Source organism: Mytilus californianus, unplaced genomic scaffold, assembly GCF_021869535.1.
Source record: "Mytilus californianus isolate M0D057914Y unplaced genomic scaffold, xbMytCali1.0.p SCAF_35, whole genome shotgun sequence".
Classification (NCBI taxonomy): domain Eukaryota; kingdom Metazoa; phylum Mollusca; class Bivalvia; order Mytilida; family Mytilidae; genus Mytilus; species Mytilus californianus.
This window is the reverse complement of record NW_026262685.1, coordinates 1,738,585-1,756,320: the sequence shown is the minus strand read 5'-3', so window position 1 is coordinate 1,756,320 and position 17,736 is coordinate 1,738,585. Positions and strand designations below refer to the sequence as shown.

General features: G+C 31.1%; 1 protein-coding gene across 2 annotated transcripts in view; it reads right to left on the bottom strand.

Annotated features, from left to right (window-relative positions):
• Window positions 1–17,736, bottom strand: part of LOC127736704 (heavy metal-binding protein HIP-like) — a 53,593-nt gene that overhangs the window by 12,470 nt on the left and 23,387 nt on the right. The window contains exon 1 of one of the 2 annotated variants that reach the window (XM_052247292.1): window positions 13,199–13,518. The exons of the other annotated variant lie outside the window; for it this stretch is intronic. Within the exon in view, the coding sequence (XP_052103252.1) occupies window positions 13,199–13,370 (172 nt within the window). The 5' untranslated portion in view covers window positions 13,371–13,518. Of the gene's footprint in view, window positions 1–13,198; window positions 13,519–17,736 lie in introns of those variants that run through there. 2 annotated transcript variants of the gene reach the window in all.

Genomic DNA, 17,736 nt, shown 5'->3' with positions numbered 1-17,736 from the left:
AGCACTTCATGTCATATTTTACTCATATTCAGCATAAAAAAAAACTATTCCATGAAGTTTCTAATCGCTGTTAAATTAAAATTGTCACATAACTTTGGTATGCACTTCTTTTCGATATTTGTTATTCACTGCACTACTAATAATTAAAGACTTTTTTTAATCTCTTATTCAAAAAAATGTATTTCGCTTAAATCCAGCTCAATATGAAATTATGCTTAAGGTGATAAGTTATAGAATTCAAAAAGTGTCATTGTAGATTTCAGTTACTTAATCCACCACTACTTAAAAAATAAAAGGAAATACAGAGTATCATATTCATCAAATAAGTTTTAGCTGTCTCAAGAAGCATTTTGTGCATTTCTCTCATGGAAAGGAACCTAGAGAACAAACATTTTTTGTATAGACATACTTAAACCTCATTTGAGAACGGAAGTGATCATCTGTAAACCGGAAGAAGCAAATATTTCCTTTTTCAAAGAAAAGCACATAAACCATATATTTTTGAAATCAATGTGATAAAGCTTTTATATAAAACCGGAAGTGATATTTTCTTAACAGGAAATAGCAATTTGTCTCCCTTATTTCAAGCATGATATATAAAAACTACATATTTTTAGCATGAGTGTGAAAAAAACACACAATTTGACGCTGGAAGTAAGTTTGAGTAAACCATAAGTGGCTGTCATCACTGAATGAAAATTCAATGGTGAAATGACCTTCTTCAATTGTTCTCTGAACAATTGGTTTTTGATTATTATTTTTTTCTTATTCTGTCACTACTTTTTTCTTGCATAGTATTATTGATCCACAAGATGTTGATATCATATTTGGTATTTGGTGCATGATATCGAACAGTTATTGACTTTTGATAATCGTCTAGTTTGAACAAACGTTTGTCTTTGTAATTTTTCTTAAATTTATTCAAAGAAAAAGTACATAAATACCATACATTTTTGGAATCAGCGTACAGTTACCTATCAAAAGATTTAGAGAAAACAAATCTGGGTTACAAACTAAAACCGAGGGAAACACATCAACTATAAGAGGAAAACAACGGAACAACAGAAACACTGAACTGCACCAAAAACAAACGCCAACATACACAGAAACGAACTATTTGATAACAAATGTCACATTCCTGACTTAGCACAGGACATTTTAAGAAAAAATGGTGAGTTGAACTTGTTTTTATGGCTAGCCAAACCCCCCGCTTATATGGCAATGTTAAAAAATATCGCTAAAATGACAACATTACGTAACAGGAATACAGTACAAATAAGAACACTCAGCACAGAGAAATGCATAAATAAATAAATAATATAATAGTACATTACAACATGTAAACCACAGAATGACAACGGACATAGAACGAAGCGCCACCTACAGGGAAAAGAACGGAAGTCAGAAAAATATCAGTGAAAAAAAATCGAACTTTTAGTCAATTGTAACCATAAACAGAGTGGCAAATTTACTATTTTCACCATTTAATACCATCTAATACTACAATTTCAAGATGGGATGTGATCTGAATCAGTGGAGAATGAGAATTGGTTCTTTCTATCAACCAGTGTGTAAAAACATTTTCAAATATCCCGCCATGTTGTCAAACCCAAGTCAACCTACAAAGCTAAAACAACTATTGAGATTAACTTTTTGTATTAGTATAATTCTACTACTAAGCGGAGATGTTGAATTAAACCCTGGTCCTCCCCCAACAACAGATGTAAGACCGAATACACGATTATTATCACAATCGAAACTTTCATGGGATAAGGGAGATAATTCAAGCGACTCACTTAGTCGAACTCTTCAGGAAATAAGGTCAGAAATGTGTACTATATCAACAAATGTTATCGCAATGAAAACAGAGATGACAAGTGTAAAAGAGAACATAGAGCTATCGAATGATAAAATTGACAGTAAGATAGACATGCTACAAACAGAAAACAACAAGCTTAAAACACGGGTAACGACTCTAGAAAACCAGGTTGAAAAATTTGAGGCAGTTTCAAGGAAAAATAACTTGTTATTTATGGGTGTCGATGATAAAGCATATAATGAAAGCACAGAACAAGAAAATGAGTCGGATAACCCAGGTGCTAGCAATGGTTCTAGGAGGGAGACATGGGTAGAGTGTGAGTCAAAGATCAGGGGTTTCTTGGTACATGTTCTGGAGCTGGGTAAAGAATTTGCTGACAACGTTCAAATCGAGCATGTTAGTCGTGTCAGGGGCACAGATAGCAAGCGGCCTGTTATAGTAAAATTTTTAAGCATGAGGGACAGGAATACTATACTGAAAAAAGCGAAGGAGGTACTAAAACAGGATAAAACATATAGGATAGCTGAAGATTTCACACCAAATGTAAGGACTGTGCGACAAAAATTAAGCCCGTTTCTTCTGGCTGCAAGGGAAAATGGTAGTAAGGTATCAATGCGTCAGGACAAACTTTTGATAGACAGTAAACTGTTTACTTTTAACTTTATAACAGAAGATATAGAAGAAGTTCCTAGCAAATAGGGATGCGGTCAAGGTCCACGGTACTGTACAAATAAAACTGATTTTAATCTTAACAGTGACTCTTCAGATATTCTATTAAAAATTGTTTCATGGAACATAGAAAGTTTAAAAACAAAATTAAATAGAGACAGAAAATCCATGGATATGATTGTTGAAAAACACGATATAATTAGCTTCCAAGAAACATTTCAAAAAGTAGAAGGTGAATTTGTAAATATGTTCTGTGATTTTGACTATTATGAAAGTATTCGCTCAAGTGACAATTCTGTTTTCAACAAAGCATCAGGTGGAGTTTTAGTGTTGGTTAGAAAAAATATTATAAAAACATTTAAAGTGTCACAAATCTTAAAGCATTACAAGGATATGGTTTTCCTTAAATTTAACTGTGAACACAAAATAATAATAATGGTATTTATTTATATACCACCTGAGAACTCAATTTTTTACAGTGACAAGAATACAAATAATGGTATAGATATCCTAAATGAAGCTCTTTTTGAAGTAGAATCAATGTATGATGAATGTGAAATATTTTTGGCTGGAGACTTTAATTCCAGGACCGCTGAACTAAACGATTTTGTTACAGAAGATAAAGCGAACTATATTCCTGGTCTTCAATACATTACAAACAATGACCATGATTCAAAACCATATATATCTCAGTGTAAGCGTACAAATAAAGACAAAACTACAAACAATTTTGGGCGTTTATTATTACAATTGTGTTGTACAAAGGATTTGTGTATAATTAATGGTCGTAAACATGGTGACAAAGAGGGGCAATTTACATATATGTGTTCAAGTGGGGCTAGTGTAATTGACTATGTAATTACTAGCTACAATTTATTCAGATGGATATCTCATTTTAGCGTACTTCCTGTTGATTTGTCAAAACATTTACCAATTTCATGTTGCTTAAAGATTCCTGTTACAAGTCGTGCTGAAAAGGAAAAAGATGTGTATGTATGTAAAGAGAACCATATACGGTATAAATGGAACTGTAACAAATCTCAGTTGTGCAAGGATCTCATAGATGAACCGTCTTCGTTAGAATATTTAATCAACACTATAGATTTGATAGATGTTAGTGTAGATGAAGCTGCCAATGTGTTTATTTTTCACTTGCAAAATATTTGTAATGAAGCTGGTTTATTACAAAATAACAAACAAAGTAAAAATGTTTATAAGCATCAGGAATGGTTTGATTCTGAATGTGTTAATATGAAAAACATTAAATGTAAACTATTAAATGATTTCCGAGCAACAAGTGACAGTATCATACTACATGAATATGTATCAACAAAGCAAACTTTTCATAAGTTGTGTGATAATAAGCAAAAGCAATACAAAGAAGAAAAGAGAACTGAACTATGTAATGTTGCTAAAAGTGGAGATAGTTGCAAATTTTGGAAATTAATAAAATCAGTTATAACTAAATCTAGTATTTCTAGGTCAAATATTTCTAGTGATGAATGGAAAAACTATTTTTCTAACCTTTTGAACCCTGATGTAATATTAGATAAAGAGGAGGACTTTTCTGAATTTGTAGACAATTTTGTAAAATCTCACAATACTGATTGTGGTATATGTATTGCTCATGAAGAGGAAAATTTTTCTTATTTAGACAGTGATATTACTATTGAAGAAATTTTAAGTGAAATTAAAAAGCTTAAAAATAATAAATCACCAGGTGAAGATGGTGTACCAGGTGAAGTGTATAAATGTTTATCAACACAACTATTGCCAGTATTATTAAAATTATTTAATAAAATTTTGCATACAGGTGTTTTTCCAGAAAGTTGGACTACAGCAATAATTATTACATTGTTTAAAAAAGGCGATAGAAATGAATGTGGTAACTATCGTGGTATTTCACTTTTATCTGTAATGAGTAAAATTTTTATGGGTGTTATAAGTAATAGATTAAAACTATGGTCAGATTTAAATGAGCATATAATAGAAGAGCAAGCAGGTTTTCGTAGTGGTTACTCTACTGTAGACAATATTTTTATTTTGTGTAGTATTATAATGAAATATTTATCAAAGAAAAAAGGTGTTTTGTATTGTGCATTTATTGATTTTTCAAAAGCCTTTGACAGTATTAATCGTTCTAAGCTATTTTATTTATTGTTGTGTAAAAATTTACATGGTAAAATGATAAAGCTATTACAAAATATTTATGGTAATGTTAAAGCTAAAGTTAAAACAGCAGATGGACTATCTGATACCTTTACATGTAATTTTGGTGTAAGACAAGGTTGTACCTTAAGTCCATGGTTGTTTGCTATGTACATAAATGAATTGGCAACAGAAATGGAACATTGTGGTGGAAATGGCATTTTTATTCATGAGGACTTTCATAACATTATGCTGCTGCTGTTTGCAGATGATCTTGCGCTTATAGCCGATACTCCGATTGATCTTCAGAGACGTTTAAATTGCTTAGAAAAATATTGTGATAAGTGGAATATGACTGTGAATATGGACAAATCTAATATTGTTGTATTTAAAAATGGTGGAAAATTATCTTCTAATGAGAAATGGTATTTTAAAGGAGAACTTTTGAAAGTGGTCAGCTACTATAAATATTTGGGAGTTTATTTTTCCAACAGACTTAAATGGACTTATTGCTGCAAAACATTAAGTATGCAATGTGATAAAGCCCTTAATATGATAAAACATTGTATGTGTAAACTTGGAACTAGAGACATAAGTCTTGGATTTAAATTATTTGACTCCATGGTAGCTCCAATACTTTATTATGGTGCGGAAATATGGGGTACAGATAAAGTGAAAGACATTGAAACTGTTCAAAATAAATTTTGTAAATGGCTACTTGGAATGGGTCAAAAAACTAATCATCACATAGCAAGAGGTGAATGTGGTCGTTATGAACTCTACGTAAACTATATGTGCAAGCCTATTAAATATTTTCTAAGTCTACAAAACCTTGATGATAGCAGACTACCAAAACAATGCTACCGTATGATGTTCAAAATGAATGAAAATGGACAAATAAACTGGTGTACGAAAATTCAAAAACTATTATTTTCATATGGATTTGGATATGTATGGGAAAACCAAAGTGTTGGAGATATAAAACTGTTTATGTTGTTATTTAAACAAAGACTAAAAGATGTGAACTTACAAACTTGGTCAGATTATATTGGTAATTCTTCCAAATGTTCTTTTTATTCGAAAATTAAAGATGTTATTATTATTAATGAAAATATTCAAAAGCTGTCATTTAAGCTAAAACATGAAATTTTTTCCATTATATGTTCTAATCATAGCCTTGCTATAGAACAAGGTAGACATGAAAATCAACCTAGGGAAAATAGATTATGTAGAATTTGTAATACAAATGAAATTGAAGATGAATACCACTTTATACTTGTTTGTCCGATTTTGTGTGATATAAGGAGAAATTTTTTACCCATATGGTGTCATAATAATCCTAACAAAGAAAAACTGATTAATCTGTTTAAAACTGATGATTTTTGTATTTTAAAAAATCTGGCAATATATATTATGAAAGCTAAAGTATTTCGAGATGAAGTTTTGACATTTTGAATGTATAGTAAAATATAAGTGGAAATGAACACTACTGATGACTGATTTATAAATATGATGATATGTGAATATGTAATGTGATTATTGTTTATTGTGTAATATGTAACTGTAGATGGCAAAATTATAAATTGTGTAATTTAATATTTGTACCGTGGGCTGGAGGCCTTTTTTGTACAATAAACTTGATTTGATTTGATTTGATTTGACAACGGACATCTCCCATTAACCACAGCACAGGACACCACACACAGTGACGTATTTTTGTGACGTATATATAATCGGTCAATCAATACAATTATATGGAACGACATCCAAAAATTTACAATCATTTGCACAACACTAGTCCAAATAATTATCTTGATTATGACGGTCTTGAAAGGCTATTTTAAATTAATGCTGTGACGTCATAATTATTTGGACTATCACAATACTTTATCCATGGAAAATGGATATCAACACGACCTTACTGACAAATAAGACATATGTGAAATGTACCGAAAATACAGAATTCAAACCACAAACGATAAGACATAACACAATATCCGACCGAACTTACAAAAGAAACATCATAACTAAATACATGAATGTTGGATGTATAAATATCGAGACACGTCGTATAGCAATGCGAATTCACACTCGGCAAAACAGTCATGTTCGGGAATAGGTCACGTTCGTTACTTAGCAGACAGACGACGTAGATGGTAAACCACATTCTAAGAGGGAAGTTGATAATTATATACATTATTTGAAAGAAAAAACATCAAACAGCCCCTATATTCCGACACCAAATTAGTCAGACACCCCAATAGTCCTACACCCCATTAGCCCGACACCCAAATAGCCCGACACCCCATTAGTCCGACACCATAATAGTCCGACACCGCATTGGTTTGAAACCTCAATAGTCCGACAGCCAATTAGTCCGACATCCCAAGAGTCCGACACCTTATTGATTCGACGCCCAATAGTTCGACATTCCATTAGTCTGACATCGAAATGTTTAAAAAAAAGATGTATTTATTCTTTTTATTAGAAAGCCAAATAAAAGGTTCATTCAATAGAAGAGGACACTGTCATTCATTGGAACAGATGATGCAAGCTTGGTTAATGTATTAATACTAAAGTAGCAGAATTTCATCATCACTAACTAAAAGCACAAACTACTTTGCTAAGTCTTGGCAAATTGCTTAAATACCTCACGATACATGCAGTACCTCAGAGATACAGGTTAAAAATGACGCAGTAAGAAAATAAAGGAACAAATGAAGCTTTGCTGCGTACACCATTTCTTTCTTATCATGTTGCTTAGATATCTGGTAGATAGTATCGGAAAGTTAATGCGCTTTTTAATTTCAACCTTTTTTTTATCAAACAGTTGTCTCCCGTTACACTAATTATCCTTTGCGTTTATGTTCCCTTATTGTACTAAATTGTTCGTTATATTCTCAGAAACTTTGGTCAATTTTGAGCAAAGCGATCCAGTGACATCTTATAGGAGTTATCTGCCCTTCATTACTTTTTTAACCAGTATGTTAGCTTAACTCATAAACCTTTAAAAGCCGTAAAGACCCATTGTCTATTGTTTTGAAATCCTTGGTTTATAACTTGAAATGGTCATGATCTAAATTTACGCTTTGCTTGCCGAAGCGGAGAGAAAGGAAACAAAATAAACATGGTAAGAAATCTTTTAAAGGGGCATTAGCTGTCAAATTCATGTTTACCGATTTGACTCAAATTCCCATATTTGATTTATAATATACTTAAACGTATATCCAAATTATAAAAAGTCTAAAATAAACAATTTAAAATACATGGGCTCGTTAAATGTATCAGCATTTCGTGTGTATTATGGCCTAGACGCCATCGAATTTACCCTTGTTTCGTTTTCAATGTTGTCATTCATTTCCTTTCAATAACTGAACACGCCTAATTCATGCGTAACCCATCTATAACTAAGGGGTTAAATGGAAGGTCTGGCTAACGGGTTGAACTAAAGGTCACATGAATACGGATTCAATGAGGTCGAATTATTCACTTGCAAGTGAATAATTCATCAGCGATGTTTCTTAGCTTATTTTAACAAAATTGAACTAAACTGGCTTCTAAAAAACGAATTATAATTTCACTATTTCACTTTCATTAATGATTGAACAAAAAAAATCATATTTAATTTTTTTATATCTCGTAGCTAATGCCCCATTAGTTTAAACCATTTCTACCGTTTTGATGATGTTGCCGCTTATGAAACGATTTTCTGATAGATAGTACTTTAATGTTTTATCCCAACAAGTAGCAAACAAAGACCAGATTTCATGTTATACTTCAAAACCGTGCACTTGGTACCAGAAAATTTCGAGGTCAATCGCCCTCCGAAGTCCCGCTGACCAGATATTCAACTGTTTTTCATTCTTTTTCCAGACAAATTATTAGATTATAATAGTGTTACATCATATTTACTGAAATTCGCTATAAAAAAATGTTTTTGAAAGAATATCTGGAAAACCGAATCAAGCCTAGGGTACGGCAACTTGCTCATGTTTACAGATTTACATTACGGCTACTTGTTTTCCAACTGTATGGCAACTTGCTAGTTTTACAATTTTGCTGTGTCTTTGACAGGCTACTCGTATGGCTGAATGACAGCTGCCATTATCAAAGCAAATTCAAATGATATTTTCAATACACATTTTATGTAAACTAGACTATTTAAGGTCTGTTAACCTAGTGATAAAATCTTTTTATGCACACTTAAGAATGGTTCGCCTTATACTTTGATTATCCCATGTATCTTCGTAAATGTCTCTCCATTGGTTCGCCTTATACTTTGATTATCCCATGTATCTTCGTAAATGTCTCTCCATATTCTCTTTTTAAATAAATATTCAGTTTGCCAAGGTCACAAAATATAGTTTTAGATTTATAACACAGTTTACATAAATTACAAGAATATCTTTTCTTTAAAAAAAAAACAAAAACGGTTTGTTCTTATGTTGTGCTGTTCACCGTCTCAGATGAGTGGATATTTGAGCGTCCACAAGCATGTTAAATCGCGCCACATTCTTTATGTACATGTCCCTAGTCAGGGGCCTGTGATTTAGCAGTTGTTGTAGTTGCTGTCAGTCATATTTGTTATTCGTTTATCGTTTTGTCATAAATCAGACCATTGTTATATTCGTTTGTTAAGTCGGGGCCTTTTATAGATGACTATGCGGTATGGGATTTTCTCATTGTTGAAGGGCGTACGATGACCTATAATTGCTTAAATTCGCTTCATTTTGACTCTGTTGGATAGTCGTCTCATTGACAATCATACCACATCTCCTTATTTTATAAGTATTATTGACTTATTTATAAAAGGCAACTACAATCAGTATGCTAGTTTAAAGAACATTTCTAATAAAACAAAAATTCTTCTTAAGTATAAAAAAGAAGGTACAAGCGCGCGATTTATACTGAGTAATTTTTCTGTTTTTAATGTACATATTAAAATGGAACAAACGTTTTTGCTGTACAAAATCAAAATATAACACTTTACATTTCAAGGAAATAATATCTTAAACGGTAAAATTAAAAGCAAATCTTTAAGTGAAATATATTTTCCCCTAATTTGCCTTATTGAATGATGTTAATGTGTTCAATATTACACAAGAATTCAACTGAGTTTACACATTTGATGTTTTGTAGATGAAGAAGAGGAATGACACTCAATTGAAAATATTCGTTTTTACCCGCTTGAATACTATCCGTGACAGAAATTCAGCCAAGATTTGCATCGGAAAACAAATTATGGATAATGTTGGGGAATTTGAGTGAAGACGATACTATATATTAAACGATAGAAGACGACTTGCAAATAAAAGCTGTTTATTAATAATCAGATATTTGGTGTTCATTATATTACTACAATCCCATTTTTTTCTTAAATCCAGCCGTTTTAGTAAGTTTTCATCTTTATTCAATATCGCATTACGTCCTTTAGAATTATTTCCATGGGTTAACACTTTTTAAGAAAGTACCCATGGAAAATACCTATCCATTACTGAAAAATAATTTAGAGTTTGAACACAGGTGTACGTCACAGGTGTATTTTAATTCAAATAAGAGAAACCATACATTTTTGGAATCAATGTTAAATAAACAATCATTTGATAACGGAAGTTACTTGGTGTTTACGGTGTCATCCTGGTTTGCCCACATTTAATTGCAGGTTTATAAAAACATAGGGTGTTTTGTTGTTTTAACAATTATAGTTTATTTCTGAATTATAGTCATATTTTAATCTTTATTTTACCTGTAAAATTTTATAAAAGATACTTAATTGTACTATTAAATCAAGGAAAAGTTGCAAAGATATTTTATAAATTTACCAGAAAATTGTATTGAATTTGACAAATATTAAAACAAAAATACAAAAAATATTTATTAGTTTGACAAATTATTGACATTTTTTTTTAAATTGTTGGTACATTCCGAAACAAAATATGTAAAAAGTAAATAAATGAAACTTGAGAATAAATAAGTGTCATTTAAAATTCTTTTTATTTATTCACTGTATTTATTTTTTATTTTTTTTTAATAAATACTTTGTTCTGAAATTTACATCCAAGCTGTTAATAATTTCACACACAGAAGTAGCACCATGCTGCATAAATAAAGAAGCTTGCCCATTGCGAGGGTGCCATAACTGAACTTGCTAAATCAGCAATAGAAAATGACAAAAAAAAAGGAAATGTGGACACTGTAAATTAGCTGGACATTGTAAATCAAAAAATAGGAAAAGTACATGCCCAGCATTACCTTAACAATAAATTACGAGGATTGTTAAATATATATAATTATTTCAAATCCTTTACTTCATTATTTTTTAAAGAGATATGTTGACAGGGTATCATTTCTTTTTTGTTAATAAATAAGTCTAAATTGAAAACAACGTTCAAACCTATGATTGCGTTGGATAAAAACCACAATTTTTATACGTGTGCATGCAAAACAAATTTCTTGGTAGAGGGGTCTAAATACAGCACAAACAACATTTTCCAAAAGACCAAAAAAGTAAAAAAGTATATTTTAACAAAACGCATTTGACTAACAGGCCGAACAATGGATGTTCTCAAGCCCTGCTGACTGCCATTGGCGATTGCCAAATAAACGTATCACAAGATGTAACCCGAATAATTCAGTCGTTATATTCCGCTGATCTACGAAGGCTACATTAACGCCTGAACGTCTTCCTCGATAAAGACCGTCAACCGGAAAATTCACACCGCTATGCAATACGGGAATTTTTATTTAAGTTGGCAGCTAAAGAAGGAGGAGTTCCGGATGTTAATTGATGTTAAATGATGTAAACTGATGTTAATTGAGGTTAATTAATTATTATCGGATTTGTGTTAATTGAACACACGTGATTGATAAGACAATTACAAGACAGTTGCGCAGACTCATTATCCTGATCGCCACCGATTGGCTCTCTCTCACAGAGAGCAGGCGACGCGGCCAATGATCATAAGGAGTTCAAGCCCTCGTGTGGGAGATAATCGGACACGGAAAGGGCTTGAATTATTCGAGTTACACAAGATGTAACAAAAAGGATCTTTATCATTAATTCAATACCAAACAGAAAACAATAAACTTGCGGTTTTATTTCAATTAGACAGATGTAATAACAAACACAGCTGTTGTATTCTGTGTTTTTTTTTTTAATTTTCACTAAATACCAGAAACAAGGGCAAAATTGTTATTTTTCACTATTGAGATAAAACATTTGTAACGAAAGGCTATTTCGTATAAAACTACAGCCCGTATCTGAAAATTTGCAGTAATGTTTCTCTTACAAATAGGTACTTATTGAAAAAAAATCTCATTTTGCACCATGGACCTCATTTGGACCCAAAATTTCATGTTTGGTCACATATAGTGCCCCTTATTATTTGATTTTTACCATAGTGCTTAATTTATTTCCTTATGCAATGCATGTATAAATTTGATTCATAAATAATATAAATTATGTCTGCAATAAAAGACAATTTTATCATATATTGGTGTATTTATATCATAATTGTTTTGTTATTAGTTGTATGTCAAATGAATCGCTTGATTTGATACTAAATTATTGAGAAAAAAATGTTCGATTTATTTATCATTTATCTATAGAAATATAAACTACAAAATGAAAAATACCTGAATATATAGAAAACACAGATAAACTATAAACCTATTAAGTTGGAACAGACTATACAATTGTATGCTCATTAAACCTTTTGTCTTTTTTGTTTTCTTTACTAATAGATAATTGGTATAATTAAATGTGGGCAAACCAGGAGTAAACCGTGTTTACTACACTACATATCAAACTACTTCAAATTTTGAATTTTGGAGTCAGGGAAAATTAACCTATCTTAAGATATCTGAAGGGAATTCTGTTACCTTTTTATTTTTTATATCAACAAACCTAAGTTTCATCATGTAAAGACCTTCAATTGAACAATTCGTTTTTTAATTTTTTACTATTTGTTTTGTTTTCGTTTCTCATTTTTTATATTGTTTTCGATTTGAGTTTAAATTTGTTTTATTTAATAGTCTCATAAGCAAATACCTCGTTTTATTTATATTTGAATTATCAAAGCAATGTAAGGGAAAAAAGAAGGCAGTGTTTGCAATATTCTCTTTGCTATTTATGATATTTTCTATTTCATTAATGAAAACAGGAAACATTGTATGTCACATTATTATTTTAAAAATGCAAATACTGGTAAATACAAGCAGATTATGTCTTCAAAACACAAATCAGAACTGATTAAACTTTGTAAATTTATAAAGATTATCAACACAAGTATATGTGCTCCTGGCTAAAATGTGTACTTCATATATTGTCTCATCAATTGTTTTGTCTGTTCTGTCTTATTGTAAATATTGTACATAAATGTCTTCTCTATACCTATGTATATGGTTTATTGAGAATAAAGATATAAATATATTTTCTATTTCAATAATGAAATTGTTAAAATGTTTCTAAAACCACTTTGATGGGATACTGATTGGTACTCGTATCACGACAACAAAATTTCTGAACAAAACGCAAATAGCATACTAAATAAATAGGACTACCTTGCTGAACCTGTTCCAATCTCGAATTGATTATATTTTCAACACCCCTTTTCAAAGCAATTTCCACTTCAGATCGTATTTCCTGATCGATGTAAGTTTTTAATAGCTTATTCATTTCAGATACGTCAAAATCAGCTTTAAGAGTGCCTTTCATTTCATCCAAAAGCGGCATTGATACTGTCTTCCGGCATTCTATACTTTTTATACACAGAACACTTTTACGCACTTACTCCCAGATAACTTTTACATGCAAAATATACCAGTTATATTGCATCGAACACAAATACGTCCTTCCTCTAATAGTAAATTATTATATCACATGAAAAACAACACGTGACGTGACGTAGTATAAAAGTACGTCTTCAATGTACGGAGAGGGCAAAGCACGAAATGGTTGATTGGTATACATGTAAATTGATAAAGATATTTATAATTTATGTTTCGCGAGAACTGGTAAAAGTGTTGACTAGTTTTAACTGTTTGATCTATAGTAAACTTTTTGCATTGTTTTAAAAGGACATAATCACCAATTCTTCGGTTAGCATAAAAAAAATCTACAAGTTTTCAACTTGCACTTTCCATACTTTGGCATCTAATCTAAGGCATTCGTTTTTATCTTAAAAAATCGTTAATTTACCCGATTTGAAATTGTTATCAAACACACGTACATAAACCATTAACACAGAAAAATAGAAATTTATTTAACAAGCATTGTTTAATTGTAAACAAGATAACCGACTTGGTCTGCTAAACATGATTTATTTGTAAGTAGTTATTTGCTTTGATCTAGCTTTCATTTACTGCAATTACTCTTAGATAGGTAACTTTGTGTCTATAGTATTTTTTGTTAATGTGTTGTTGATCTTTGTGTCGATCGGATGAGTAAGGCGTTTTTCAAATGTTTTTATACTTTGTCCTATATTGTACTGTTACACAATATCTTACCACTGAAGCTCAATAAAAAGTGTTAAAATCAATCTAAAATTATACATGCATATACGAAGATTATTTACATGTCATCTATATATATTTAGTTTATTGAACGCGTCACTGTAACTACTGATTGGATTTAGCTATATCAATGCTAATTATCTTCTTTTTGTTTGTTTTTTTCTTCTTCTGCAAATTCTAGCTCTTAAAGTGTGTAGTGTATAGCACAATTTTCGAGATATCAAGATTTGTTTTGTTTTCCTATATAAAAGTACTAATTCTGGCTAATGAATTGTCTTCGTAGTTTGGTCCAGTTTATAATCAGTTGTTTCTGAATTTTTTTAGACATTTCGTAAAATGATATTGACGTATTTTTAATCATAGTGTCTTTAAGTTGATATATTCATCGTGCATTTTCTAATATTTTGTATTTTAGTAACAGGTGTTTAATGTCTTCTTCATCGTCACGCAGTTTACACAGATAGGACTCACATTTTGTAAAAAATTAAAACGACCTTGGACGTTTCTTATGTGTCATATATGTTCCAGTGACTAATTTAAGCTATTGATAAAATAAATGCTCCTTTTGATTGATTCCTGCCATTACTGAAATCAATGATTGGATGACAGTACTTGGTAAAAAATACAACACAGTTAAAGAGAGGAAAACGATATACTACACTTTATCCAGCCAGTCTCAGTAAAGGGCTGCTGTTGATCTTTGTCGTTTAAATAGATGATAATAGCTGTACAGCAGGTGCTCTTTTAAAAAAAAATCTTACAACTAACATTGCTCGTAAGTCATTACTGAAATATTTATATTTTATGAATATTTACCCTCAGATTTTTCTTGAAAATAGCTAGAGTTCTAGGTAAACATAACTTATCTGTATATATATTAGGAATGCATGCTGTATAAACAGAAGGTAGTTTTGAAATCTTGTATTTTTACTTTGTTTGTCGAAAGTTTTTTTTCAACAAAGGTATATTGAATGGTTTTATAAAATGGGTACATCGTCTAATGAAGTGTACTTCGTCTCATAACTATGGTGTTGATCGATTGATAACTACCATGCAGGTTAAGTATTTGTGACTTGACCCGGCCTTGGGTTGAGAGTTCTAAGATCCTATCTTCAACTCCGTGGGTAGGTACGAGGATGCTTCCATGCTGTGGTTCAATAATTATTGTTTGTTGCAGAACACATTTTGTGTTTCCTTTGAGAATAAAGTGTGTGTGTCTGATCTGTTTTTTCTATAATTTCTTATAATCACATTATAATAAGATTTTTGTTTCAATACCTACAAATTTTTATTCAGAAAAAAGTTCACAGTAATGATGGTTATAAAAAATCGGGAATTGATTATAAAACTAGAGGAGAAATAAATTTCTTGTCTTTCTTTTCTACTTTGAGATTTCTATTATATCGATCAAGCATTAGGGGTTAACTGTATGATTCCTTTAATTTTGCATTTTGGATGTTTGCTGTATGAAACCTTCTATGAGGCTCACTGTAAGGAACACTGATAGGTTTTGCACCACGAGATCCGTTAACTAACACTATCACAACTTAGTAGTATTAGTTTTTCCGACCGGGTGGCAATATGTTTGAAAGCTTCTTGCTAATAGATAATACCTCAACTTTGTGTATTTTTCTTTGAAAAGCTATTGGTATCATTACGATTTTGGATTATTGTGTAATACCTTAATAAAGAGGTTAAAGAGAACATTATCTATTTGATGAAAATTTTTGCAACTTTAGAGTATTAATCTTATAAATGACTAAGAAGATCATTCCATACAAAAACGTTTTTTGTAAACTGTATACAGAACTTAGAGTAGTGAGCTATTATCATTAAGATCATAATATTGTATCTTTAGTCCTTATTAATGGCTGGATTTTAAAAATTCTGAATATTTTCATATTATTACGAATTTCAAATACTTTTCAATTGACTTGTGATACAATAATTCGATCTCAGTTAGATTCATGTGAGTGCAATCTTTGATTTGTCCCAGCAAAAACAGTTATTGAAAAGACTTTCAGTTGAAAAACTGAAACTAAGGGCGAACAGGAAAATCGATTTTGTTGACTGTTTTAATCCGCAAAAAATCATTATAATACAGAACGATGGTTAAAACGATTATGTATATTATATTTTTTTGTGTCTCTGGTATGAAATTACACCTAAAAAAACGTCATTATAGTATGGCACGTGCTATTAATGTTTATCTGTATATATTTATCTATTTATAACTATGCTACGTTTCTGACTTATGATTGAATTGGAATGGGTCGGAATTTAACTTTAAAAAAAGAGAAGACTTTAATTTAACTTTAAATCAACATCTGTTAGTTCTCTGTTTTATGCATCAACATTCCAACAGCACCTGAATATAAACTATATATCTCATAGTTGATACGATATTCACGTTCGTGATTTTCTATGGAGGGTTACTGCTTAAAAGAATTCGATAGATTCAATGGTTCTTTATAGTAAAATTAAAGTAATGCTTCTGAACATTTTTCAGCCTTGACCATAAATTGGTTTAAACTTATGGAATAGATAATTATGTCACATATTACCACGGATATGTTCTATACGTCCTAGCTAAAATCCCGTCATCATTTCCTGTTCATGAACTCTTCCAAAAATATTTACCATCTGTTTTTTTTTTAACGTTTTTGCCACTACTGGGAGGGTAAAAACTTTCCCTTCAAGAAAACTTGGTTCCCATTTATATTTGTTTTTGCAGTATCACCTGAAAGGAAATACACAAATTAATCTTTCAAGATGCGATGCTCAAGATCTAGCGTTTCCTATTGTAATTTCTTTGATAAAGAATTGCTGCTTACAAGGAAGCTATAAAACCAAGGGTTCAAAGTGATTTTACGGACGCCATCACGAGCTGGTTGGCCATTATGGAATATCTATCTTACAGATGACGACAGATGTGTTCCAATTGTCGTAACCACTATCCCGTCCTATTTTCCTTGAAAAAAAAATCATCAAATTTGTACTTACATGATCAACACGACGGGTGCAACATGTGGAGCAGGATCTGCAAACCCTTACAGAGCACTTAAGAATTTCCCCTGATTTTGTTGGAGTTCGTGTTACTAAGTCTTAGTTTTTCTATGTTATGTTTTGTAGACTGTTCTTTGCATTTTGGTCGTTATGTTTTTATTGTTGTTTTGCTATTACGTTGTCAGCTTGTTTTCGAGTTTGAATATCCCTTTGGTATCTTTCGTATCTCTTTCAAGCCAGAACAAAAGTAATGATATTGATAAATGTACATTATTTGAAAAAAACTCAAAAAGGAATGGCATGATTGTTACTATAGCTGAATGGGAAGTCATTTATTAACGGTAACGAGAGATGAACAAATCACCGGAACTATTTCCACTTAATTTCTTCGAATAAAAAAATATCAAATGAATATAAAATAGTTTTACCACAATGTGACAATAGATGGAATATGGAATATTAGTTTCTTAAAAAACTTTACTCGGGAACTAACAGTCCATCAGCAGCGATATCGGTCCAGTGCTAGAAATTGACAATACAACGCTTTAAATTAGGTTCGTCAAATCGCTTTCCTGGATTTA